General features: G+C 39.9%; 2 protein-coding genes across 2 annotated transcripts; both read left to right on the top strand.

Moving 5' to 3' along the window:
- Positions 1-1,090: 1,090 nt before the first annotated feature.
- Positions 1,091-12,256, top strand: chif (DBF4-CDC7 kinase regulatory subunit chiffon). Its single transcript, XM_080266322.1, has 6 exons — positions 1,091-1,160; positions 7,163-7,281; positions 9,186-9,425; positions 10,073-10,344; positions 11,059-11,211; positions 11,963-12,256. The coding sequence occupies exons 1-6, from the start codon at positions 1,091-1,093 to the stop codon at positions 12,159-12,161; spliced, it is 1,053 nt and encodes a 350-aa protein (XP_080122448.1). The 3' UTR covers positions 12,162-12,256.
- Positions 12,073-26,737, top strand: LOC145391833 (uncharacterized). The gene is made up of 3 exons (XM_080266321.1): positions 12,073-12,149; positions 13,413-13,522; positions 20,018-26,737. Exons 2-3 carry the CDS (start codon positions 13,430-13,432, stop codon positions 24,035-24,037), a joined length of 4,113 nt encoding a protein of 1,370 aa, XP_080122447.1. The 5' UTR covers positions 12,073-12,149; positions 13,413-13,429; the 3' UTR covers positions 24,038-26,737.

Genomic DNA, 26,737 nt, shown 5'->3' with positions numbered 1-26,737 from the left:
TGGTGTCCTGTTACAGAACGCAGGAAGCTGTTCACATCCCCTGCGTGTGTTATAAGATTTCGTACAGGCTGTAATATGAACAAAAAAAAAAAAGTAATTAATTACAGGTAAAAGGCCAGACTGCTCCAAGGTAATGTAAACGTGATTTATGGAACCAAAATGAGCTACTTCACATTCTCAGGTTGTTATAAGATTTCGTACAAGTTGTAATATAGGTAAAAAAAAGTAGTTAATCTTATAGGTAAAAGCCCCCAAAATATGTAAGGGTGATCTATGGAATCAAAATGAGATAATTCACATCCCCAGCTTGTGCTATTGTAAAAGATTTCGAACAAACTGTAATATAAGCAAAAACTAATCCTATAGGTAAAAGGCTACATTACTCCAGGGGATCAGGAAGAGAAATTTCTGAAACCAAAATGAATTAGCTACAAGAATGATAAACTGATAGTCATGAGATTGTGGGACTGGGAAAGGAACTGCAAAAATGTGGTTTATTGGAGAGAGGTGTGAGGAAGTGGCGTGGTTGGTGCTGTCCCAACCTCCGCTCAGCCAGCACTCAGTTGTCTACTCCGCCACAGCTCCCGCTCCCACCGCTCGACTACCCATCCCAAGTAACTTCTCCAACCCTCTCCCGTTCAATAATATTCCCATCCTAATCAAAGTCTGTTATAATTTCAAAATATTTAATAGTTCAATTTGTGTATTCTGCGAAGTAAATATGACGTGATAGAGTCAATATGGAGTTAAAAGTTTATAAGTTGAGCAGCCAAACTTTCAAATGAAGCCTTGGCTGTTTACCAACAGATGGCAGTGATGATGTTTGTGGCTGTAACCAATACTGTGTTGGGGAGCCGCTCGCTTTCCTTCACAATATATACCATTTTTCTACGTTTTTAAGTGAGATGTCGGCTTTGATATAGACGTGAGTGATGTGAGAGTGTTATATGAGTTTATAATGAACGACGAGAACGAAGAAGAAAGTGTAGAAACGCTAATATTTGCAAAAGGCCTGCAGTAAGCCTAACACCCGCGGCCCTCTTGGTTCAATGATTGTGAAGCAACACAAACTTGTATTGGTCTGCGGACGATGGTTTCTCCCTCTAAAAAGAGGCAGATAAAGGGTAGAGTGAGCACAGGACATAAGTTTCAACGCAAAGGTAAATATTATTAGTGTTGTAAGGTGTAATGGAGGATTTGAGAGGGGGAGAGCGTAATGGTGGTGGTGGTAAGGACGCCAGCCAGCCAACACCCGACCCGCACTCCCTCCCTCACGCTCCTCCCTCACTCCCTCATGACGCCCGTATTTGTCCTCCTTCCTCCCTTTCCATCAGCGTGAGACGTCAACCCATTTATTTTAAACATCCGTTCAGTAATTGGTACAGTAAGACGGCATCATAACAACAGCTTTCTCCAGGTCAGCAGATCAGCATCGGTAGACACCATGATTATCCAGGCCACAGAAGTGATAGTTAGCTCGCCCATACATACTGTAAGGCAGAACAGGAAGTCAACTTCTAAATAATTTAGGATTATGGCGGAATGCATTATGATAGTGCTAAAATGTTGTCTTTTGTGTAGTAGGTAGTGAACAGCAAACTGGGATTGTTTTGGTATAACCCAACTTTACTTTGTGGTATAAAGTAGTTTAAGTGGTTGTTTGGGGGTAGAAAAGGGGAATAAGTGTCATGTCTTTGAATTTAGACAATCCAAATACTGCACAGTATTTTGATGACTAGCTTTGTGTGGTATTATTGTTGAATTACCATACTTTGTGCAAAGCACCAAGGAAGTAGAAGTAGGCCAGAAATACAGTGTAGAAAAGCATAAATCAATAGGGTGTTACTTGATATGTTTGGTTTTGGTAACAATTGGGTAGGTACAAGCAGGAAGAGGACATATATTAAGGTAGACACGGTTACAAAAGGTTAGATTCAAAGGTGATTGTCATAAATTGCCCTTTTTTAAGCTTGTTTGTTAAATACCTACAGTAGATTAAAGAAAATTTGTTCAATAAAGGTCCAGTGTTTGCTACATATAAAAATGATGTACCCACTCCCTCTATGGTCTGATTACCATATTAGACCCAGTAAGTTTTGGTGGTGAAAACTGCTGTTTTTCTGGTGGCCCTTGGTGTAATTATAGGAATTTAATTTTGACATCCATTTCTGTTGAAAGGTAGTTTTAAAATAGCCCAGCTCCCCCCAAGCCTGGCAATAAAGGCAAACTGATGAGTGGATGGTTTTTGGGTAGGCTGTCTTGGCATCTAAAATGCTAAATTTCAGTAGTAATTTGTTATAAGACACATTTTTTGTTTTTTTTAAATATCAGGCCTGCCCGTACGTTCTGGGGTGGAGGTGATGCATATTAGCACAGAGTAGGGAACTTGGGTCACTGTGTCCTCACCAGTGCAAGTCATAGAATACTGAAGGCCTTGTGTGATATCAGTTCAAATAACCTACTTCTCCTGTGCAGCAATGGAAAAGTTGTCTGTCTTCTTGCACAACTGACCTAGCAAATGTGGTAGAGACAGTAAATAGCCTAGTTGAGGATATACAGGCACTGGTAGCGTATTTCCTTATATTTAACTGCTTATATCTACAGTACTGGTGTTCCCCTTCCCCCTCAGATACTTACTTAGCTTAGAGGAATTTTGAAACTAGCGGAATCAGATCATTCTATCTATCTATCTATCTATAGCCCGACGCCCTAATCCCGCAAAGGGTGGCCGCAGACAAAACGCCTCCAAGTCACTCTGTCACCCACCATTTGACTCCCCTCCCCCCAACTCACCCCCCCCCTCCCTCATATACCTCTCAACTCCATCCCTCCACCTCATCCTCAGTCTACCCCTCCCTCTCCCTCCCTCCACCTCACCTACATACACCCTCTTAGTCAGTCTTTCATTCTCCATCCTCTCCACATGTCCAAACCACCTCAGTGTATTTCTCCTAATCTTTTCAACCACATCCACATCTACCCCACAACGTTCCTTCACTTCTTCATTCGTCAACCTGTCCCTCCATGTCACTCCACATGCTCCTCTCAAGTAACTCATTTCCACTGCTCTCACTCTTGACTTGTTCCCCTCTTGCAAGGTCCACGCCTCGCTTCCATACGTCAGGGTAGGGATCACAATACCATCATGCAGTGACTTCTTAACTTCCATACTCACCTCCCTATTTCTCATCACTGCTTTCAGTGTGCCAACAACCTTCCTTCCCTGCTGTACCCTTTCACGTACTTCATCCCCCAAAGTTCCATCCTTACTCATCACACTACCCAAGTACTTGAATGCACTCACATTCTCCATATCCTCACCATCCAACCTCACTGCACACTCTGTGACTTCATTCCTCTCAAACACCATAACTTTACTTTTGTTTACATTAACTTTCAGCTTCCTCCTCCTACACACTGTCCCAAATTCATTCACCAAACCTTGCAACTCCCATTCATCTTCACTCAACAATACTGTATCATCAGCAAACAGCAACACCGGAAGCTTCCAAATCTCACCCTCATTCATTAGGGCCACCCCCACATCCACTGCCCTACCTTGTACCTCCTTTACGACCCCATCCATATATATATTAAACAGCCATGGAGACATTACACACCCCTGTTTCAGTCCCACATTGAGATCAAAGAACTCACTCAGCTCACCATCCACTTGCACCGTAGCCCTAGCTCCCTCGTACATACTCTTCACAGCACTCAACAATTTCCCCTCCACTCTATATATTCTTAATACCTTCCACATACCTTTCCTATCTATTCTGTCATAAGCTTTCTCCAAGTCCATCAAGGCAGCGTACACTTTCCTTCCCTTCTCTAGATACTTCTCCACTAAACATTTTAGAACAAATATCTGATCTACACACCCTTTTCCCTTCTTAAATCCCCCTTGTTCTTCTCCAACTAGCTCCTCTGTCATATGCCTAACCCTATCAATGAGTATTCTACCATATATTTTACCAGTCACACTAAGAAGGCAAATACCCCTATGGTTACCACATACTTCTCTCTCCCCTTTTCCTTTGTACAGAGGAACAATTATACCTGATTTCCAGTCCTCTGGAACCCTTCCCTCTTCCCAAGCCAATCTACACAACTTCCATATCCACTCCACAACAATCGCACCCCCATACCTAAGCATTTCACCACACGCTCCATCAATTCCTGGGGCCTTTCCCAGCTTAATCTTCTTCATCGCTTCCACTACTTCCGACCTACTGATCTCTTCCTCCCTCCTCTCATCTCTTCTTCTCCCAGCCATTCCCCAACCACTTATACTCACACTGCTCTCACTCTCTACATCATTGCCTTTATATATTAGAGGGTTAGCTATATTGCTAAATGGCAGTAGATAGTTAACTGCCCTGAATGTAGTGATTTTATTTAGTATTACGGTATTTTTGTTACCACCAGGGTATTTTAGTCAGTTTGGGAGAGTTTTAAACTAAACAGGTTGTCTTCATTTGCCCTGTTAATGCACTGAGTTGAAAGTTGAATAAAATCATCAGGTAGCAGCAGGAGTAAGCATAAAAGTATGTCACCTGGATTCAAGGAGTTAAATCGATTAAAATGTAAACAGTTGCTTCCATAAAGTGTTTCCTTACTTGCATTACAGTATAAATGCTCTCGTAATTGATCAGATGAAGCTAACACTGACCATCTCTAAAAGATTTTTTTAGGGTACATAGCTTTGTTAACACTGCCTTCTTTTTTATGTATATACCTTATTTGTAGGAATTTTGCTGAATTAAAAACTTTGGTGATAAGCAGACTTTGAAGTGTCATGAGGATCAAGTTCTCGAGAGCTCTGGGCCCGTATGCATAAAAGGTCCTGGGACCTAGGAACTAGTCGCAAGTCGTAGGAACTGATCCCAAGTCGCAGGACTTGTTTATAAACGCTCCCACGTCCTAGGACTGGTCCTAAGACACGGAGATTTTAGGTGTAGCCAGGGAGGTGACTTACGACTTAGGAATATTCCTAGGACCTGAAAATGGCTGAACAACAAGCTCCGAGGCGTCAGCAGAGAAGTTTTCGCCCACGTAGGGACGTGTTGAATGAATTAAGTGATGCAGAACTGATAAGCAGATACCGTTTGGATCGTGCAGGAATTATTTTTGTTACTGACTTGGTAAGAGATGTCCTGCAAAGTCCATCTGAGAGGAACCAGGCACTTACCCCGGAGATGAAAGTGATCATTTTGTTGAGATATTTGGCCACAGGTAAAATGCAACTATGCAGCAGTGATGATTTGGGACCCTCAGAGCCTACAGTCAGCAGAGTTATCTCACAGACATTAAATGTGTTCTACAGTCGTGAAATAATGTGTAGATTCTTGAAGTTCCCCACAGACCCCTAAGAACTACAGAGGAAAAAAATCGAATTTATGGAGATTACTGGCTTCCCTGGGGTGGTTGGAGCAATTGATGGGACACATGTGAGAATAATAGCCCCAAAAGAGTTTGAAGAAGAATATGTGAACAGAAAGCGGTATCATAGCATTAATGTACAAGTTGTTTTTGATGCCAAGTACAGAATTATTAACTGTTTGGCCAAGTGGCCAGGGTCAGTGCATGATGCTAGGATACTCGGTGAAAGTGGACTTAAAAGAATGTTAGTTGTGCTGTTGAAGATTATGTCCATTGTCTCCATTTCTGTACTGAATATGTTGCCAAACGAGGTTGAATGCTCCCGCGTCGTCTGTATGTTTACAATACACGATAGCCTAGCGTCCACAGAAAAAAGAAAATGTAACTGGAAAATAGATACTTACATTCATCAAGAAATCCACCTACATTATTTCTATAATCATTTTATGACTTAGAGTATTTTACTAAATAATATATCTCTCTATCTTGGCCAAAAACTGCATTTTCGAAAAAAAATATTGCTGCAGTTAGCACTTTTCCTAAGTCTGGGACTTGGGAAAATTCCTGCGTAGGAATTGCCATGTACGTCCTAGGTAGTGTTTATGAATCGATTCCCAGGACACAGTCCCAGCTGAGAGCAGTTCTTAGGACTTTCCTAGGAACGTTTTTGAATAGGGGCCCTGGTCTTAAACTAATTTTCCCCATAAGGTATTAATGTCATTTTAATGATATTTACCTTCTGCTCACTTTTCATTGATTTCCTGGAATATGTAAGTGAATGCTTTCATGTAGCTGCATAGTGGTAATCAGCATCCATATACTGTACAGTAATATGTTAAAGGTTCAGGTACGGTTGGCTATACAGTACATTTCTGAGTGCATTGCACAGTGAAGTGACAGGCTTGACAGAAAGTGCAGCACAAGGCCTTATGAAGGCAACTCTGCCGCAACAGCTTGATAAAAATTGGCTGTCAGCTGTGCAAGGCTGCTGCCAGTGTTCCACCATCCCTCATATGTGATGGGATCTTCCCTTTTACTGTACACTGCACTGAAAGTATTATCAAGGAATCCAGCAAGCCCTTGCTAGTGTAATTTGTGTTCCATTCTAACTCTGTTTTCTAAACTTAAAGTAGTTTGATAGGTATTATGCCAGATTCACTTCCTTTAAATCATGTTAAAAAAAAAAAAAAAAAAAAATCGTCAAGCTTTATCCTTGCTTTTAAGATGTGGCATTTTCTATGATTGATCCCCCGTAATGAGTAAAATATTCATGTGTCACTGCACTGGATACCTGTGCCAGATCTGCTGTATGATTTAGCCATGTGTATGCTGCTGACTTGTTAGCTTCCAGGACATTAGCTTGCATTGGGCAGTAAACAAATATCAGATTATTGGACTAGGCTGTTAACTCATGGAAAAACTTGATTTAGGGATCGCCAGTATCGCAATTTGCAGTAAATAATTTTAGGTGATAGTTTAAACAGCTACTTTATTGCATGTTGTTATGTAAAATACAATAATTGGAAATAAAAAAAATTGGCTCGTAGCACGCATATGGAATCTTGAAAAAAAATTGGGTACCGGGTACCAGTACACTTTTTTAAGGCCGGGGCTAACCCTGTCGATTGATCAGGCAGTTGGTCAGAAAGTACAATGACAACCTTCCAATAAGCTTAGATGAGCAATGCATTTACTGTACAATGACTGATCTTATTCTAGTTTGATATACTTTATTACCGGTCCCTGAAACTAATTACTTACGGTACTTCTTTTCAAGGTGACAAGACTGCCAGCAGACTGCCTTACAAGCCATTGTTGAGCAAGAAGTTTTACTTAGACATAAAGGGAAACAAAAACACTGCCACCATTACTTCAGATATTCAGAATCTTGGAGGGGTGAGTTTACCAAACTGTCTTGTATATAGCCGTATATTATGTGACCAATTTGGGCTTCATGACATACCGGTACTTGTACTGGTATACGTACAACTAGTGAAAATCTGTTTTTGTGTAATAATAAGAATGAAAATAATAATAATAATAATCTAGTCTGTTTTTCAGAAGCACCGGTTGTTAATTCACTAATGCTTGAGACACATTACTTTTACCTGAAATCCCATTTTTTGTCAGATGAAAGTTACCAGCACATAAACTTTGTGTTTTTGCATTTCATTTGTTAATTACCAGAGCTTTAATTTTTAAATAGTCAGCCCTTGATTTACAAGTGTGTTGCATCAAGTGGTAAAGATAGATTGTAAAATTATTTGATCATAAATCGAGGGTACATGTTCATTATAATTAAGGAGTTACATCATTTGGAATTGGCAAAGTCACCCATGTAAAAAAAAAAAAAAAAAAAAAAAAAAAAAAAATAGAGAGCTCACCTACATTGGTTCCTTTGTCGGTCCTGTGTCATCTCTGTTGACACAGTTGACTGGGGCAGCTTTATGACATCGGCAGTCCTATTGGTCCCTTGGCCATCCTTATGCTGCCTTACAATCTCCAGCTTGATGTTGAGGGGAATGGCTTGTCTTGCCCTCTTGGGCTTGTCCAAAGTGGGCACACTAGCACCATGTTTACCACCCATGTCAGACATGATTTTCAGGTGTTAAGCACAAAATCAAACACAAAACACAGGCACTGAAACACACCAAAATGATTGTAACACTGCACTGAGTACACTTGTGTTGCACTGTGATGATATTACGATGCCAGTGGATGGTACGTTGCAAAATTTCGTAAGAGAGTTTGGAGAGTGCACAATCGCTGGGACTTCACTTGGGTGGTTGAGGAGGTGGCAGGAGTTTTGGCTGTGCACAGATGAGGTAAAACAGTGTTCTGTGCATGGTAAACACAACATTGCCATCTTCGTGCAGACAAGTGCCCGTCGTGGTGGGTGTGGCTGGCTGGCTGAAACACGGCTGATCTGTACATTGTAAATGTGAATAATTAGATCAAATATTGAGGAATTGACAAAGTATGCATACATCTTAAACAAGGAAATTGTAACTCGGTTGATTGTAAATCAAGGAATGACAGTATCGAGGATTCTGCAGTAGTTTACGTAGATTGTGGAAGACTCTCATTAGCCCCTGATGTATGGTTCCCCTTCTCGCCTCCTCATTTTTACATTTAAAGGCAGGTTTCAGGTTTTGAGCAGTGTGGCAGAGCTGTGTTTGTGTATACAGGTGGTCCCTGTTTTACGAACGTTCCATGTATGAATTTTTTACTTTACGATCTTGTACTTTCAGTATACCTGTATACAGTATTCAATAAATTACATGAAGTATTCAACACTTTATTAAAAAAATAGGCTTTGTGTTAACGAATTTGCCCAGCTGTAGGCTAATGTAAATGTTCTAAGCACGTTTAAAAGGCATAGTAGACTTGGCTATGCTATGATGTTCAATTGATTAGATGTATTAAGTGCATTTTTTACTTATGAAAAATTCGACATACAAATAGTTTCTCAGAACATAACTTGATTGTAAGTAAGGGACCGCTTGTATTTGACTGGATGAACCTGTTTGAAGATGATGTACGGTCCAGGGGAATCTAGGTGAATGAGATATTGTATTAAGTTTCGTGATTTAAAGATAGCTACAGTATTGCTTGAGACTTATGGGTTGTATGTAAAATTAGATCTGTGGGAGAGGGACTAAACATATTATTACTAGCTGTTGTAGATTATACATGCCGTTATGGAGTTTAAGGATTACTACACACTATTTTCAAGATGACAGAGTACATGTATGGTTATTACAGATTCATTGACACTGCCATAATCACTTTTAAACCAGATTGTTGAAGAGTTCTTCAGTCGTGATATCAACTATGTGATAAGCTCCCGAGTGCAGCAGCAACAACAGCAGCAACAAGCTGGTGGTGGTTCCAGCAGCGAACAGCAGCCATCTCCCAGTGGCATCCAGACAGCTTCTCCCCTCACCCCATACCAAGCCCTCTCCTCGCTGGCCTCAACTTCACATGACTCACCCCTCACAGTAGATTCACCAAGGGAAGACACTGGCAAAAAGCGTGTGGTGAGTGCAGTGCTGTCAGTCACTTAGGATTATATTCACATTTTTTAAAGCCTTGGCCTTGCACGTGTGTACAGTATATGACTTATTTATTTGTTTATTTATTTTGTATCAGTTAAAAGTTATACTGAATGCCACATAGCTCAGGCATTGCTGCTCTGCCACCGACTAGTTTCCTGGGCATATTTATTTATTTATTTATTTATTTATTTTTTTTTTTTTTGTGGGCTTGTTCCCTTGCTGTCACCAGCCCTTACCAAGAGTCTTGAATATTGATTTGGAGTTTTCCCTCTGGTAGGCTGGCTACCCACCAAGGCTAATGAGTTCAGCATATCCCATGGAACAGATTGTAGAAGTGATATGGATATACTTGTATGATAGTCTTAGCCTGGATACTGACTGTAAATGTGGCTGAATCCTTCATCTGACAGTATTGTGAAGGGCCTCCATCTTTGCTTTTGACCTTCATTTTTCTCATGCTAATACCTCATGAGGGCAGTGGTAGCCATCCACCTTTTACAAGATACAAATTATGACAGTCATTAACCAGTCAGTCTGGTGTTGGTTATATCACGATACAAAACACACACTGACACATACATGTACACTGTTTAACTTGGTTGGTGACCCATACTTGTGTACACCTCCAGAGGACGAGGGCAGAGGTGCTGCTGGAGCGGGCGTGTGTGAGGCGGCCGGGCACCAGCGATGTGCTGGAAAATGCCCGCCTCTGGAATGTCCCCGTGTGGCCTCTAGCCAAACTGCTGAAGTGGGTTTCGGCATTGAAGGAGAGTGAGCGCTACCGACCCCCACGAACACACACCAGCAACTCGGTTAGCAAGACCACCACTGCCACCCACACCAACTTTACAAAAGTACAGCGCCTCAGGGAACCATTTATCAAGACAGAACCATTTAACAGGTTAGCAGTCAGGAATGCTTACTGTGGTAATAATAGACTGTAATATGAGCTGTGTCTGTATGTCTGGTGTTGTCTAATCTTAATTATAATCTTAAAAATTGACAAGCCATTTACTACACTGAGTGGTAACGATATATATATAACTAAGTTAGCCTATGGCAGCGGGTGGTTTAGTGGGTAATTAACGTGTTGCAACCAGATTGAGCCTGTACAGTATGGTAGTACATTGTAGAGCAGGATTTCATGAGAACCACTGATATAACCTGCAGCTGGACTAGGAGCCCACCAGTGTTTATAGTGTCTTGGCAAAAAGAGTCTCTTTAAGTCTCAGTAAATTGGCTGTCTTTGTCACTACTGGAAGATGGCTCTATTCAGTCAAGGAGAGACATACAGTAAAGGTGGTTCAGTTACAGTACAGTAGAAGCCCAATTTAATGGACTAATTCAGCCAACACCCATTCCGTTATCTCAAATTTTTCGCAAATTCAAGTTCTGTAACCAAGGCTCAGTATAAGGGAAACTTTTCCGGTAGTTAGAGGTACTTTCCACTAAATCCTTGAAGGCAGCTGTCAAGCCGAGTTCCAGACAATGTGTACAAGCATGGGGCAAAGTGAACTGGATGATTAATAGGTAAATACTGTAGCTAGGTACTGCTTGTTGTGTGCGTGTGTGCATGTGCGTAAAGATGAAGTTGCAATTGTGTTTTATATTCCAGGCAGCACAAGCCACTGTATAAGGAGCTGTCCAGTTGGCCTGAACTGAATCTGTCAAGCCCAGTGGGAGTATCGCCTTTTGCCGACCCCAAACAAGCCAAGCCTAATCCTAATCGTAAAACCTCATCCCCGCAAAGAGACGAACATAGGGAAAAGTAAGCACAGCAGATTTCATTATTAATTACAGTCATCTTCATTTTCTTACTCATTGCCATCATATCATTGTCATCATGATTTTTATTTCCCCTAAAGATGGGATGAAGTAGGATCCAGTAACAAGGAAGGGGAAAGTTTAAAAGTGGCAGAACTTAGTGTTCACATTTCAGTAAGAATTCCATTAAAACAGCATTACCAGATCTGCATCAGCTTTGAATACAGAACTATTTCCATGGACAAATTTTCAAAACTATTACTATTTTTTAGATTAAAACCATTTCTGTTCATCATATAGAGCAGTATTTCATAGCCTGTATATAAAGTTAACAAATTTTCACTGGGAAAGATCTAGAATTACGAGGATTGAAACTTAAAAGTAGATAATTATCAGCCTATTTTATTTTTCTCTTTGATGCAGCAATACGTGGCTGTCTGAGAATAATGGTTGATTCTTAAGATTGGTTTTAACCACTGCCACTTTCTGTGAAGTTTTCCTTTTTCTTCAGCATTCTGATCAATAAACACAATATTGAAGAGTATGAGGCCAAATTCTTATGAAGTTTTTGTTTATTATTTAATCATTCATTTATTGTAGTTGGTATTCATCATCCTCATTTTGGCCTCATTGTCCCACTTAGATTTTTTTCTTTTTTTATTTTAATTTTGTTTTAAGACTCATACTGTATTTTCTTTTGAAATATGAAGTAAAAATTGTAGTATGGCAGCAGTTGTAATCATAAATATCCCCAGACGTAAAGAACGTAACCGTGGCGGGGCAAGAGTGAAGGAGGGGGGCGGGTACTGTGAGCTGTGCTCCACCAACTACACATGCCTAAAACTCCACCTCCAGTCCCAGTCACATCTTGCCTTTGTCAGCAATAGCTCCAACTACGTGTTCCTTGATGAACTCATTAGTGGACAAAAACAAGATTTTCAGGTGAGTGAGTGATATATCTTCTTTTTTTTTTTCCCTCAGATAGGTGCCTTTTGGTCAGGTAGGTTAAGTCATTCCAGCCAGGTGAGGCCCATAAGATATTTTTTTTCCAGAAAGGTGCTTGGGGTTTATTGCACACATGTTGCCACTTTTAGGTGAGAAACTGGTCACTTTCTACATAAAAGGCTAAACTGAGAGGTGTAGCTATGGGCCTCAGCACTCCTGATGGGGCACTAAAAGACCGGTTGACGTGATGTTTTAGTGTCTTTTGCATGCTTAGGTACCGTATGAGATGCCTGGTGATTTAGTGGTGAGGGTATACCAGTTGGTGAAAAATCTTGGATAGGTTTTGGGTTATTTTGTGGGAATTTTTGGCATAATAGGTCTTTAATGATTACATGCATTTCCAGGTACTGTATATCTAATCATATTCTGTCATTAAAAGCTTATTTCGTTTGTGTAGTAAATATTATCTGTAGAACACATGAGGCTTCCGGGAATGATGGTTCATACCCCCCCCCCTTTATTTTTTTAAATAAGAAGTACTTTCCTTTGTTTGATCTTAGTCGGGTCTCCATATAAAGTTGCTAGAAAGCATATATGAATGGAAATTTACAAATAAATTGGAAGAATGCTGTGATTTTTCTTTTTTGAGATGGAGAGTTAGTGTTACTTAATGTCATCAACTTCATTGTTAACATTGTACACCATTTGCTTCCTTCTCAGTATTGACTGATGTGATGTTGAACAAATTCACATAATGGTAGTTTACAGTGTGATAATGGGGGACTGATTTAATACTGACTTCTGTTTTGGAAATGCGGGAGGAGGCATGGTAGACCAGGAAGAATATGGATAAATATGACAAATGAGTGTGTGAGAAAGAGGTATGGTAACTGATGAGGCCAGGGAAATGAGAAGAGGCTGGCTGGATGAATTATGTGAGAAGTTTATGATCATGGTTTGGCATCCATTTGTAACTGGACAGTCATTGTATTGACACTTTATCATATCAGTGAATGTGAAGCTATGTGGAATATGTTTGTATGGTTCAGGTGGAGCCAGGATTCGAGGGGCTTGATTGATGAATGAGTGGGAGTGTTGTTCAGTCAGTTAGACAAACTTTGGTTAGTATCTCATTATCAGTTTTTTTTCTGGCTGTTTGGACCCCACCTCACCCCACCCCAGGATGGGAAAGGAGGTTTGAATGATAGTCATGATGGTATAATTTGTCTAATATAATTACTTTCCTCCCTCACACCCTAGTTATTTGCTGCATCCAAATGAGGTTTAGTGGATTGATGCAGCCAGAGAGACAACCGGCCAGTTTAAGCAGCGTCCAAAATAAGCGACTGCGTAAGCAAATTGTCTTCGAGGTTTGTATGTTTTTAGTTGGTATGGGCTTGTATCTCTTTTTCACTTACATTTATTTATTTATTTACTTATCTTTTTATGTTTGGTGAGTTTAATTACAGTATTTCCATTATCAGCCTTATTTGCTGCTCTAGTCTGTGTACTAAAAGATATATATATAGCAAAGTGATCTCCTTGTTTTCCTTTTCTATGGTTTGCTTCATAGTGCATTTATTTTATTGCCTTAGGATTGCATGTTTATTTTATTTTTTTTTTATGTAATGGATTAAGTTGTTATATATTGAAGTTTTTACATTCATTAGTAACATTGTGTAATAATAGAACGTCATAGATTTTGATCTTTTATGTTGCTCTTACTTGTCGGATCTTTCTGTTTGCATAGAGTTGGTCATCCCACATTACTTTCAAAGATTAAATTGAGTCATGAAGCATGCTATAACTCTAATATTTATATTATGCTAATGGTTGGGTGAGTCTTTAGAAAGATTGGTCTAGTGATATTACCGTATGTGGAAGAACATTTAGTGTACCCTAATTTTAAGGAATCCTTGAGACTTTGGAAAATATTTCTAATGGAAAAAAATGCTGAATTTTAAAAATATTTTTATCCTACTGTAGTTTATTTTTATAGGTCTTTGCCAGCTCTCGTGTGAGTGGTGTGGTTCGTGTGATTCTGGCATTTTAGCTGGTATTATGACCTACTTCCCTAAGGGTGCAAAGTTCATTTAACAATGTGGATGTGGTTATAATGGAGCATTGCTTACGTGCCTGAATGATTCATTTGTATCTGTTACACTTTGACATGCAGCTGTCACTTTCTCAACTGCTGAAAAGTAATTTCATAGTGATGCAAGTAGACAGTCATCATCCTCATTTATCTATTCCTGAGGAGATTAAATGCTGATGTATAGCCAACAGAAAAATAAAGATATGGGAAGATCTGATAATTGTATGCTGTGCTATAAGGTAGTCTGCTAGGTTCATTACAGTTTAAAATTGAGAGGAAAATTTTCAGTACCCAATTGTCTGTACTTAGGTGCATATGTGCCTAATACCGCGTTATACTTTACTACTTTGAGCTGTCTGTTTTGTTTTTCATTAGCATACGTCAAACAGAGTAACTCTATTTACGTTTTATATGTGTGTGTGTGTGTATATATATATATATATATATATATATATATCCATCCATCCATCATCCAATCCTGCATTGCCCCATGAGGAGCGTAGGAGCCCGGGGCTAAGCAGTTGGTCCCGATATTTAAGATGAGAGTCACCAGCCTCACTCATCCCTGAGTGGCACCACATGAGCAATCAACCCCAACCACCCCCTGGATGCAAACCTTCACCGGCTCAATCCAATTGGAGCGCAATAATTACTCACTGAACCACCAGGCATCAAAATTTGCTTATATGGTTACCATCCAGCGTAGTAAATGGTTTCCTGGTGTACAGGAAACCATTTGGCTTGTCACTCAGTGTAGAGTCACTCACAGGCAGAAGGAAGAGGAAAGAATGAAGGAAAGAAAGACAGAAGAGGGAGTGTAAAGTTACCTGTAGGCAGAAGGACAAGGAAAGAATGAAGTAAAGGAAGACAGAAGAGGATGGAAGGAAAGAAGGATGGAGGAGAGGAAAGGGCACACACCCGACAGCAGCACTGCATTGAGTGAGTGGATGGTGAGCGCCCCCACCTCGTACAATATATATATACAGACAGGATTGAGGTGTCTGGCAATAGATAGATAGATATATATACAGTATATATATATATATATATATATATATATATACAGTATATATACATCATCATCATCCGGACCTCCTTTGCCACCTTAGGGGCAAGGTGAGGAGTAGCAACGTCCAGACTGCCAGACATATACGGTAATCTCTCTATTATCCGAATGTCCATTATCCAAACCATCCATTACCCGGATGCCGTGATCTGGCTGTATTAATCCATTAAACTTACATTTTTCCATTTTATCTGGACAAAATGCTTACATCTGGGTAGAAATTATGGCCACATGAACATTTTCACCTGCCCCGGGTGGGAATAGCCTGGTGGCGCTGTGCTGTCTAGCTCGGCAGTTCATCCAGCTTCCAATAGAGACCCCCTCATTTCCCAGTTCCTGCCCGGCGACCATTTAGTGAACAGCTCTTCTCGGACAGTTGTTGTGGTGGCTTGTGTGGTTGTTTCTGCCTGCTTCAGACCTTGCTATTCCTTGCATGCCTCTTCCTAGGGTGTGTGATGATGGCCCCCTCCACCAGGGAAAAGGCAGAGGGTAGTGCTGACTCTGGAGAAGAAGCGGGAGATCCTTGGTAAGAATGATGTGGGATAGTTGGCTTCCCGCATCTAAAAGGAGATTTATTTTCCATGCTTGACCATGGTAATTGCTTGGCTATGGTTTACAGGTCTGCTTGACCAGATAAGAGTAGTGTTAAACAACAGGAACATGTGTTGTGCGAGGTACTCTAGTGGCCTATTTCAGTGGGTTTCAAAGTTAGGTTATGTACAAAGAGGGGGCCAAGGGAGAAGCCCATTGTGGACGTGCCTGTGGCTCTATTACATTGGATAATTGAGGGATGACTGTATATTTTATTATTGTTTAATTACAGTACTGCAATTTTTTCTTTCCTGTGATTCTAACTGTTGGTGTCCAACAGTTTTCATGTATGGAAGAATGGAATTGTTTACCATTTTGTTATTAAATTTTTTATGTCCTGTGTTCAACTGTTTTACTTATTTCTCTATCTAAATTCTAAACACAAGTAAAGGTATGAAACCTTTAATGCTTTTTAAATAGGCATTAAAATGGTCCAAAAAGTAGAACATAATAGTAACATATTGAGAGGATCAAAAGCAGGTTTACGAGATGCCTTAGGATTTTCTGACCTGCTCAACTCACAGCTGTGGAATATTAGTTTGACAAGTGGAAGCCAAGTGTCATGCACATTGACAGAAGGGTACATAACAAGCTTAAACTGAATATGTAACAGTACCCTGAAGAAACAGTGAGCAGAAGTGTCAGTTTTTGTATAGAATTTTGTACTAATGCAGGAAATTTTAGCATGATGCTGTTTATCATAGCTTAATCTGTTGCAGTTAAGTAATTATAGTGTAAAATTATCTGATTACAGAAACATCTGTAGACAGTAGATCCAGTTCTAAAAAATAAAATAATATTGTTATCTTTTGAGAATCACTGTCAGGGGAGATGTATTCTGATCAAGTACAGTGCAGTTTAATAATGACAGTTAATTTTAAAGTAGGTTAGTTGATATACCTGATGCATTATACTGCAGTATATTTGTGTAAGGATTGTATTCAGTTCTTCATTGGTATAGATTGGTAAACAAAATTCATTTTCATTTCTTCACATCTCAGAGATGAGGGTTGATTACTGGGGAAAGTATATGGTTAGGACATTACAAAGTAAGCTGTCATTAGCAGCCTTTTGAAAGTTTATAGTCCAATAATGAATTATTTAATACATTGGATGGCAGTCGGCTGCTTCTAAGGCTATATTGATGCATTAGTCAACCTTTGAGTGTATCTTGTATGCACACTGCTTGTCTTCAAGATAAACAAAGCAAAATGTGAATCACGTTTGGTAACAGAATGTACTTTACGTGGAAGCTATTCTTGAGTAAGGTTGCTTCCTTTAAAGAATATTCTCACTGGTTAGTCTTAGCGGTATTAATTTGCTGAAAGTAATTTTTCATAATCATTTACACTCAGCATATAATTATCATACTTTAAGCAACAATTGAGCCTCAGTAGTGTCAATCTAGGTAGTGCATGTGCCTGCTGAAAGACCTGCCACTGTTCTGCCTGGCTGAAATTATGGCTGTTGCAGTTGTTTTGTTCAGTAGTAATCTTGGGCCTGGAATTTTTAACACTTCTACTTCAGTGGCTGGTGTCACTACATTCACTGGGTTTGGTTGTAGGATCAGGTGTGGCTGTTTTCACTTATGATTGGAAGGAATTGTTGGAAGTCTGGTTACACATCTTATGTTTATTTTTTCCCTACAGTTTCCAGCAACTGTTGGGAATAAGTATTTGGTTTGGGCATTTGGTTTAGCTTCCAGTACATAGAAATCATCAGCTGCACCATGACCATCCTCAGTATTGGCATTCCTTAAGAGGAGGCATGACTTAACTACATTGATTGATTGATTGACTGAGAAGGCTTGACATGTTGATGATGAATATGGTGTTTAGTCAGACATTATACTGAACTTTGTATGGCTTAAGTTGACAGATATTGATTTAACGTGTTTTCAAAAGTTTTCTGACAGTAGCTAACGTTTATATATTGTTGCTGTGGCCCCAGGCTCATCTACACATGAACCTGTTGGACTGCAGGCTGAAATTGATCTGTTCCTGCAGTCCACCATCCCTCATTTGGGTGATATTGAGGGAGTTGAACTGTTTTTTAAGGCTGTATATAATGAGGTGGAATGTAACATGAAACACAGTTGCATATTAGTTATTAAATAATGATAGAAAAAAATATATGTATCAGAACAACAGTACATTTCACTTACTACACATTTCTTCATGTATGCGCACCTTAAAGGCTGCTCCCCTACAGGTAAGTACGTCTATTATTATCATTTTTTCTTATGATTTGGTATTATTTTATCTAAGTTATTTTTCTGGAACTTAAGTTTTGTCAGCAAGTGTGATGTTTACGTTTGTGCTTCCTATGTTAACTGTTCTAGTGTGTTTGTGTTTGATATTCATTCACAGAGTGTTAACTGTTCTAGTGTTTGTGTTTGATTTTCAGTTTCATTCATATTATGTTTCCAGGTTGAGGTTTTGTGTACAGTTTGTTGAAGTGAGCTTGGCAGTTTTGTTATGCTTTACAAAGGCATGTTTTGCTGAAATAAGTTTGTATAGTTTACTTTCACTTTTTTTTTTTTTTTTTTAAGAAATTCTTGTAGCATTAATTTTTTAGCATTGTGTGAAAAGAATAGCACTGCAGTTGTTGCTTAAAGTATGTTACCGTTAATTTAACTGATTGTATTAAAGCTTCCACTCTTACTGACACAGTTTGAAGCATTTGATTGTGCAAAAATATTACTCATTGACTTCGTAGTAAAGATGTCCACATTTTATTTAATATGAGCAGAACACAGTTTAATCAGTAGAGTTGGCAACAAGCATGCTGATGCTTATTTGGAATAAAGTATAAAAAACTGTACAATGTTGTTAGGACATTTTTTATAGGACAAAGTAATTATTTGTAGTGCTCCTGAAGATTATTTTTGCCATGCAGATACTTATATAAAAGATGGTACAAGGCTCTATATGAATGAAAAAATGTATCGGCCGTGAACTGTGATATTAGTCCTGTAATAAACTGTGAAATTAGTCTTGTAATAACCTCCAGAAATGAAGTACGGGTTAAGGTTAACACGATTTGCTTCTCTCCATGCAGCCATTTTAACTAGTGTAATGAATCATCAGTTAACAGTCATGCAGCTTTTGAATGACTTTTGTTCTTTTGCAATCCAAATATCATTCTCGTCATGTATCCTTGATGCTTCAGTCTAATATTCTCCTCATATATTGTTGATGCTGGAATAGCCAAAATTTTACCAATGTGTCCACTGTTTTCTGTGCTCTAAAAGAAATACTGAGGGTGACAGGTTGCAGTTGCAGTCTGGGGACCCTCATCCAACTTCATCCACCTCCCCTTACCATCACACTACTGACATCAAAGCCTTCTTCCTTCAGGGTATCTGGGTAACTGAGGTTTTGCGGTATTTTCTTCCTGCTGGTGAAATTTGGCATCTATAGCATGGGAGGACACTGATGAGAATGGGAGTTTGAGTCACCCACACTTACATTGCAAAAAGGTCTTTCCAATGTGCATGGTTAAGAACGTATTTCAAATGCAGAGTGTGCCTCTACTGCATTAGCTTATTTGATTGCACATTATCAGCTTGGTGAATGTGTTTGTGGATTGAATTTTAAAACACAGTAGTTGTATTTTGCTTTAAACTGTATGAGTTAATGATAATGTAATAGGAAGTAGCATTATCCTTATTACAATCCCGATCCATTTCTGCTAAATAGTGTTGCATTGTACAAAAAAGGAAATGACAAATGAACAGTAAATAATTTTGCAACACTTGTAAAATCTTGTTTGAAGTAGTAATGCCAAGAGTTAATGGTTTATTACTCTCCATAAGAAATATATACATCTCCGCTGATAGTGAGTCAAGGATAGCTGAGGACCAAAAATTGCAGATAACATTAATTTGTGGAAGGAAAGTGTTATTCATGGATTATATGAATATGTCATAGTGTAACACTTGAATCATATATAATTGATGAGATATTACACTGAGAGAGAGTAACCCTAACTTCAACACTTAAAGTACTGTAATAAGATCAAGATAAGTAATATTTTCATGTTTGACTGAATAGCTGTGATAGTGTTAAATTATGTATATGTAGAACTCATGGGCATTTTTCCCCTTTTTAGATTGGAGAAACAATTCACTCTGGGCCAAGCATAGCAACACCAAAGGCAGGGAAGGATGAGGGCATAGAATGTTCCAGTAACACTGTCTTCCCAGGTGGCCCCCAACCAAGCTCTAACGCTGCCATCCACTCCACTCTGCACCTGCCCGGCCCTGCTAGCGCACCTCAACAGCCTGAGTGTGCCCGGACTGCCACAACTACTACACCTGAACCCACTCTGCATGCAGCCTCAGTACCTCAACACTTAGTGCCCAGTATTATTGTGACAGAGGCATCGGACCCGGAATATGTGGTAGCAACACAGGCTGGCCCCGCCACAGTTTCTGAAGGTACAGCATCCACAAGTAAAGTTGAGACCAGTGAGCCTCAGAGCAGTGTACCTGAAGCTGTCTCTCCTCAAGCAGTCTCTTCTTCAGCTGTATCCTCTTCATCTGTGTTATTGGATTCAGTATTGAAAACAGCACATCCTCAGGGCAATTCAGCAAACACCTGTGTTCCTAAGCTACCTGAGAAAAGTGAGAATCAGTCAACAGTTGCAATACTTGTCCAGTCAGCAGAGAATAATAATGCCGAGAAACAGTTGGATGAAGCCCTCGTTGTCAAGGAGGAGCAAGACACTGTATTAGAAGATAAAAACTCACCCCTGGAAAAGGACGTGAAAAAGGAGATAGTTGACCCTTCTCAGGTACAAGAAGTTCATGCTGAAACTCGAGATGCACTGGTGAATGAACCCTCCTTTCCTGAAGTAGCCAAGACTGCAGCTACTTTACCTGAGATAAAACAGGAGCCAGTGACCACTGAAGAAGTAAAGGCAGAAGCACGGGAATCTGTCGAGTCAGCTGCGTATCTGCCAGAGTCTCCTTCGCCAGGTCCAGCATCATCATCATCATCATCTCATCCTAGTCCAACACTGATCTCCAACGAAAGTAAAGAAATGGTTAGACTCATTCAAGATAGTGATGCAAAACTCGACTCCTTTTGCCATAAGAGGAGCAGTCGAGCATCAAAAAGGCTTAACAGTGCGGACTTTGATCATGTACTGGAATTGAAGTCTGAACCTATCGCCAGGCCTAGGAGGTGTACACGAACTCGTAAGAGCAGCTGCCGGTCAGACAAATCTGAGTCTGAGGTGTCTGACTCCCGCAGTGTTGCAGATGAGTCTCCTTATTTCGATATGGTGGACAAAACTGCTAAACAGGGAAAGCCAAAGAATGGTGAGCCTCTGCTGGATGAGGCCACTGCCCACATAAGTGCCAAGTATAATGGTGAAGTGAGCTCGGATTTGGTGAATGGAGCGCACAAAGTGAAGGGACGCAGGGTAAGCCGCGCCAACAGTGATGAGAGTGACTGCAGCTCTGCTTCAAGGAGCAATGGCAATGTGGAACAAAATGGTGATAAGGTAGACTTTAGTGTCCTCCTTGAGATCTCCCCTGCCGATAGGAAAAAGTTTGAAAGTAAAAAGGCGAAAATACGAAGGAAAACGGCAGACTGGTTATTGATCTCTGAAACTGAACAGTATTATAATGAAAAAGAAGAGATAATGAGAAACAAAAATAAACTAGACTCTGATAGTGACAGTGATGAAAGTGATTGCACAGAAAATCAGGATTCTAAGAGTGACTGTTCTGACGAGTCCGAGGATGCCGGCAATTCATCTAGGGGGAGAAACAAGGGGAAGGGCAAGCAGTCGAGAACGGTAGACGAAGATGCTCGCTCCAGTGTGAAAAGAATAAAAGATGATATGTGTTTGACTAGAAAACAAGTGAGGCCAGTTGGTAGTAGAAAAAGGAAAACGCGGTATGACCTAACAATGCTCAATGATGATGATGACGACGACGACGAGAATTTCTTTGGCTTTCCTATCAGCACCACTATTCCTCAGGGCAACCCTGGTGTTAGCACTTCAAGTCATGTTGGGCCCAGAGGCGGACGGATGAAGGACGGCTGCAAACACTCCTCAGACACCAGCTCTTGTCCCAGCAGTAGCGGCAAAGCTGGGCGTAAGAGGCTTTCTGACGCTGAGAGGTTTCTGAGGGATAATCGGGAGTATTATCACTTCCAGGAGACCCCAGAGAGGTTAAGGCGCTCCTCCTCAACCACAAGTGGGGAGAAGGAACGTTCCAAGGTGGATGACGAGGACACCAATGAGCCAGAGAAGAAGGAGGAATCCAGGCCAAAGGAAGGGACAGCAACCAGGAAACGCTCCACCATGATTGATTTGAGGAGGAGAGTAACACGGAGCGCTGGGCCCATCCTTGAGGAGCCGGAGGATGGGAAGAGTCAGCATTCAAAACATTCTGAAAAAGCTGAGCGAGAGAAAGAATCAAGTAAAAAGGATGACAAGAAAAAGACATCAGACAACCACAAAAGTATACGAAAAAGTGAGGAGGAGGAGAAAAGTGAACCTGATGATGAGAGTAAAGACACCAAGAAGCAGAGTGATGATGAAGATAAAAGAAAAAAGTCTGGGGAAAAGACTACCTCAGAAGTACACGATAAAAACACCGATGGTTCTTCTAAATCCCAGTCTTCTGGTAATGGAGAGTGTAAATCCCAATCATCTGGTAATGGAGAGTGTAAATCCCAATCATCTGGTAACGGAGAGTGTAAATCCCAATCATCTGGTAACGGAGAGTGTAAATCCCAATCATCTGGTAACGGAGAGTGTAAATCCCAATCATCTGGTAATGGAGAGAGTAAATCCCAATCATCTGGTAATGGAGAGAGTAAATCCCAATCATCTGGTAATGGGGAGTGTAAATCCCAGTCATCTGGTAACGGGGAGTGTATAGATGACATAGAGACAAGACTTGGTTCAGACAGTGAGTTACATGGCCTCTACTTCTCATTTGAGGGCGTTCCGGATCAAGAAAGCTGGTATCAGACTTACCAGAGACTAATTGATGGTGTTTCAGAGAATGTATTCTTCTATGAAGAAGACCCTCTTAGATTTGTATTACCCTATGAAATGCCAAAGGAATATGTGAGGGATTTTCTTTGTTATAAAAAGGGTTTACTTTCTAAAAAGAAGAATGATCTTGCAGACCTGGTCAGAAAATCCCCCAGATGCCATCCCTCTACTCTGGCCTTATTCTCTGATATAATCCCTGCAAAAAAGACTCGGAATGTAAAACAGAGTAGATCAACCCCAGTAAAGATAGACGAGGCTTCTTCTGATGGGACGAGCACCCCAGGAGCTGACTCCACCAGAATGCAGCCTCCCGAGTCTTTTGAATCTACTGAGGAACTTGCTATATTAGCAATGCACATTGACCACGTAATGAAAACTGAAATCGGAATAGAGAATGAGAAGCCAGCAAGCAGTCCGAGTGAGGAGTGTAAGGAGGGTGAAGAGCACGATTTGAAAAAGACTCCTCCAAAGAAGCGAGGAAAGAAAAAGAGGCTCATAGCAGCGACAAAACCTGAGAAAGCTGGGGATGCAAGTACTAAGGAAGTGAAATTGTTTGAAAGTCCCTTTGCACATGAGGTGGACCCAGTGTTTATTGCTGGATTGTGTGATGACATGAAAGATTTTCTAATACCTGAAAACATATTGGCTAGAGAAGCATCAGAGGTGATTGAAGATTCCTTTTTTTGTGTTTGCACGGACAGAGCCTCTTGTGATGAGTTTTCTAGTGCTGACGATAACACAGAGGCAAGCTCGGAGTGCGTGTCTCTGTGTGACTCTGAAACTATTGACGGCTCTATAGTTAGTGAACCTAAACGTACCCGTAGTGCTAAAAAACGTAGGAAGAATTTGACTGGCTGGCCGAAGGCGCAAAAGAAAAAGAAGCCTGTGCCCTCACATACATCAGATGATAATGACAGTGCTATCGGGTGGGACGATATTGAACCAAAGAAGCCAGGGTGCTGGAAGAAGCATGAATTCAGCCTCCTGGAACAAACCACAAGTGAGAAATTGGCGGCACTGGCAGCCTGTGACCGAAGGGCCTCGCCGCGGAAAAAGGCCTCCGTGTTGTATATGGACACGTGGCCAGTTAGATTTCGAACACATAAATAGAAGTTGTTAAAAATAAAAGTATACTGAAGCATGAAGTGAATGTAGTGGGTTCGAGTGTTGTATGAAGTGTTTATACATATTTATTATACAAAGTGTATGGTATGATTGGTGAAACTGTTCATTTTTTTAAAAGATGGAACCAAGGAGTCTCAGGATAGCTCTGTAAGAAGTTGTGTTATGAAATCTTTGTATAGCGGATTCCCCCCCTCCCCCCTTCTTTTCATGGGAAAATTATAATTTGAATGATTGATTTTGAATGCTTGGTTCATACGTAAATATAATAAAGAGTAGTTTCTCTGAATTCCTGCAACAAAATACAAAGTTATCAGCTTAATTAAGTAAATAGTTTTGCTCTATTTATTTTGTAATACATTAAGCAAAGGAATGAATGTTTACAGTATTGGTTATAAATACAGTATGTGATTATAATTTGGTAAGATTTTTTTTTTTTTCCATTACCCTTGGACAAGGAAGCACTTTAAAATATGTACAAAATAGTTATGATTAGTGGCTTTGTATTGACCTATGCATTTCTGGACGATCCTGGAGTTACGAATTTTTAATGTTATGTTAAATTCCGTGGAAACAAAAAAACTCAAGCAGCTTTTTTAATTTTGTATTTATGAGTGAGCCTGTAATGTATGATAATATACAGTTGTACATAGCATTCTTCTACTGAGAGTAATGGCCAATGATTCATAAATGTGAAATAAAGAGATATTTGTATTCACCCTTGCATTATCCTACAGCTTGGCTTGTAACTGACATGTAATGATTTATATGCAGTCACACTGAATTACACTCGGACAAATCAAAATAATTTTACCTATGGAAGTACAATACAGTAATTATTTTAACCCCTTCAGTATGATGATGTATTTTAAGCTTGCCACTGCCAGATTATTTAGCTCTGGAGAAACCTTTTATAATGGAAATACTGTACAGTTTGAAGTCTCATATTCGAACTCTGTGGATCCAAAGGCTTTACTGATGATGGAATAATTTGGAAAATAAAATCAACTTATAATACAAAATCTTATTAAAAAAATAAAAAACCTACAATACCATGAAGAGTTAATGCAATAAACTGGGTCCTGGTCGTTTTGGTTGTACGTCATTTAGGCCGTAACCTAACCTAACCTAAACTAACTTCAGCAATGTCATCTCAATGAAGTTTGGTTATTTAGGCCGTTAGGTGATTTGGCCGTTTGCCAGTGGACGTTATGGCTGAAACGAACAGGGACCACAAATAAACTATGTGAACATTGTATCAGTGATATGTTATCAGTTGTTATACTAGTTAATCTCTGCCTACATATATGCACTGAGTGTGTGAGGAGATTCTATCAACACCTTCCTACTGCATGAAAAAATATTGTGAAGAGTGGAGGTTTTTGAAAATCTTGTAATGGGATTTGGGAGGCTGCACTGTACTATGTGGATACTGTTTTTCACTCTTTTGCTTGAGAGGGATGCTTTCATGTGGTGGCACTAATATAACCAGGCAGTTTGCTACCTTGTTATATGAATGTCCTTCACCTCCTTCCTCATCTCTCCAAAGAAGGATGGTGGACTGCAGAAAAAGGGTAACTATAGCCTGCAGTCCTCCAGGTTCATGTTTACATGAGTGTAGGGGCACATTATTTACTATTGTGAAAGCTTTCCCCGGAATTAGGTAAACTGTCTGGAGGTAGCAAGTACAGATAAATCATACATCATCATACTGTTGAGGATAAATGTATAGTAAGTGCTGCTTAGTGCTACAATAATGCACTTAAGTTGCACTGGTTTAATAATTTTGTGTTGAGTTCATAGTTTGGAAATTATTACTTAATTTGTATAATTTGTCATATTTATGCCATTTTTTAAAATACTGTAAAGAAACACCTCAGTGGCACTGTATGAGTCAGGAAAATTATATACTATATTAATTTTATTTGACTGGCTATCCTGACCCAAAGAAAAAGAGCTTGACCCATTGATCTCGGAGACATCTTTTTCATTTTATTCTTGCTGTCTGATGATTGTATTAAGATTAAGGTAGACTCTGAACTAGAGGGGTTCTATACAGCCTTAATAAGCTCTTTCAGTGTGAGGTACCCTTCCTGAGTTGAGGAAAATCACCTGGTGGTGGTTGTCAAGTTTCCAGGTTTACCCTGTGTGGATGTGAACCTGACAGACTGCAGGCTGAAGTTGCCCCTCTCCTGCAGCCTGCCATCCTCCTTTTGGGGGGATAGGAAGGAAGTTGAGGGATGTTTGCATAATGGGCAGTGGAGGCAGCTGGTTACATCAGTGCCATCACATAAAGGCATCCCTCTCCAACACCAGACTGTCTGGCAGCAGCAAGAATTAACTAAACAGGATGTCAGCCAGATCTGAGGGTTAGTCATTAGGTTATCTCTTATGGGTACGTTTAATACTGTTAAGATGGCCACCCATGAGCTTATAGGGAGATGTCCCCTCGTGCACATGTAAGAGAGTTGTGTGCTTATCTATAAAATATGCTCTTATTTTATTAAAGATTATGTATAGTCTTGTAAATAGTAATTAAGAAATTGTACATATTCTTTTCATAATAAAAGCATTGTCAAATAACAGATTAATAACTAGACCATGAGAGCAGTGACAACAGAAGAAATTTTATGACAAGATGATATGGTTGTTGTGGCCCCAGGCACATCTGGACTTGTGCCCAGTGGA

This window comes from Coenobita brevimanus, chromosome 20 (assembly GCF_032717465.1).
Source record: "Coenobita brevimanus isolate Jiangsu-jjx chromosome 20, ASM3271746v2, whole genome shotgun sequence".
Taxonomy (NCBI): domain Eukaryota; kingdom Metazoa; phylum Arthropoda; class Malacostraca; order Decapoda; family Coenobitidae; genus Coenobita; species Coenobita brevimanus.
Note: the sequence above shows the minus strand (reverse complement) of the source record. Positions and strands in the feature narration are given on the sequence as shown.

Excerpts from the sequence above, each read along its gene's own strand:
- LOC145391833 (XM_080266321.1), top strand. The coding sequence starts at position 13,430 with ATGAGGTTTAGTGGATTGATGCAGCCAGAGAGACAACCGGCCAGTTTA. Across the intron at positions 13,523-20,017 it reads GTAAGCAAATTGTCTTCGAG|ATTGGAGAAACAATTCACTC; the intron begins GTTTGTATGTTT and ends TCCCCTTTTTAG.
- chif (XM_080266322.1), top strand. The coding sequence starts at position 1,091 with ATGGTTTCTCCCTCTAAAAAGAGGCAGATAAAGGGTAGAGTGAGCACA. Across the intron at positions 7,282-9,185 it reads ATATTCAGAATCTTGGAGGG|ATTGTTGAAGAGTTCTTCAG; the intron begins GTGAGTTTACCA and ends CTTTTAAACCAG. Across the intron at positions 10,345-11,058 it reads AAGACAGAACCATTTAACAG|GCAGCACAAGCCACTGTATA; the intron begins GTTAGCAGTCAG and ends TTTATATTCCAG.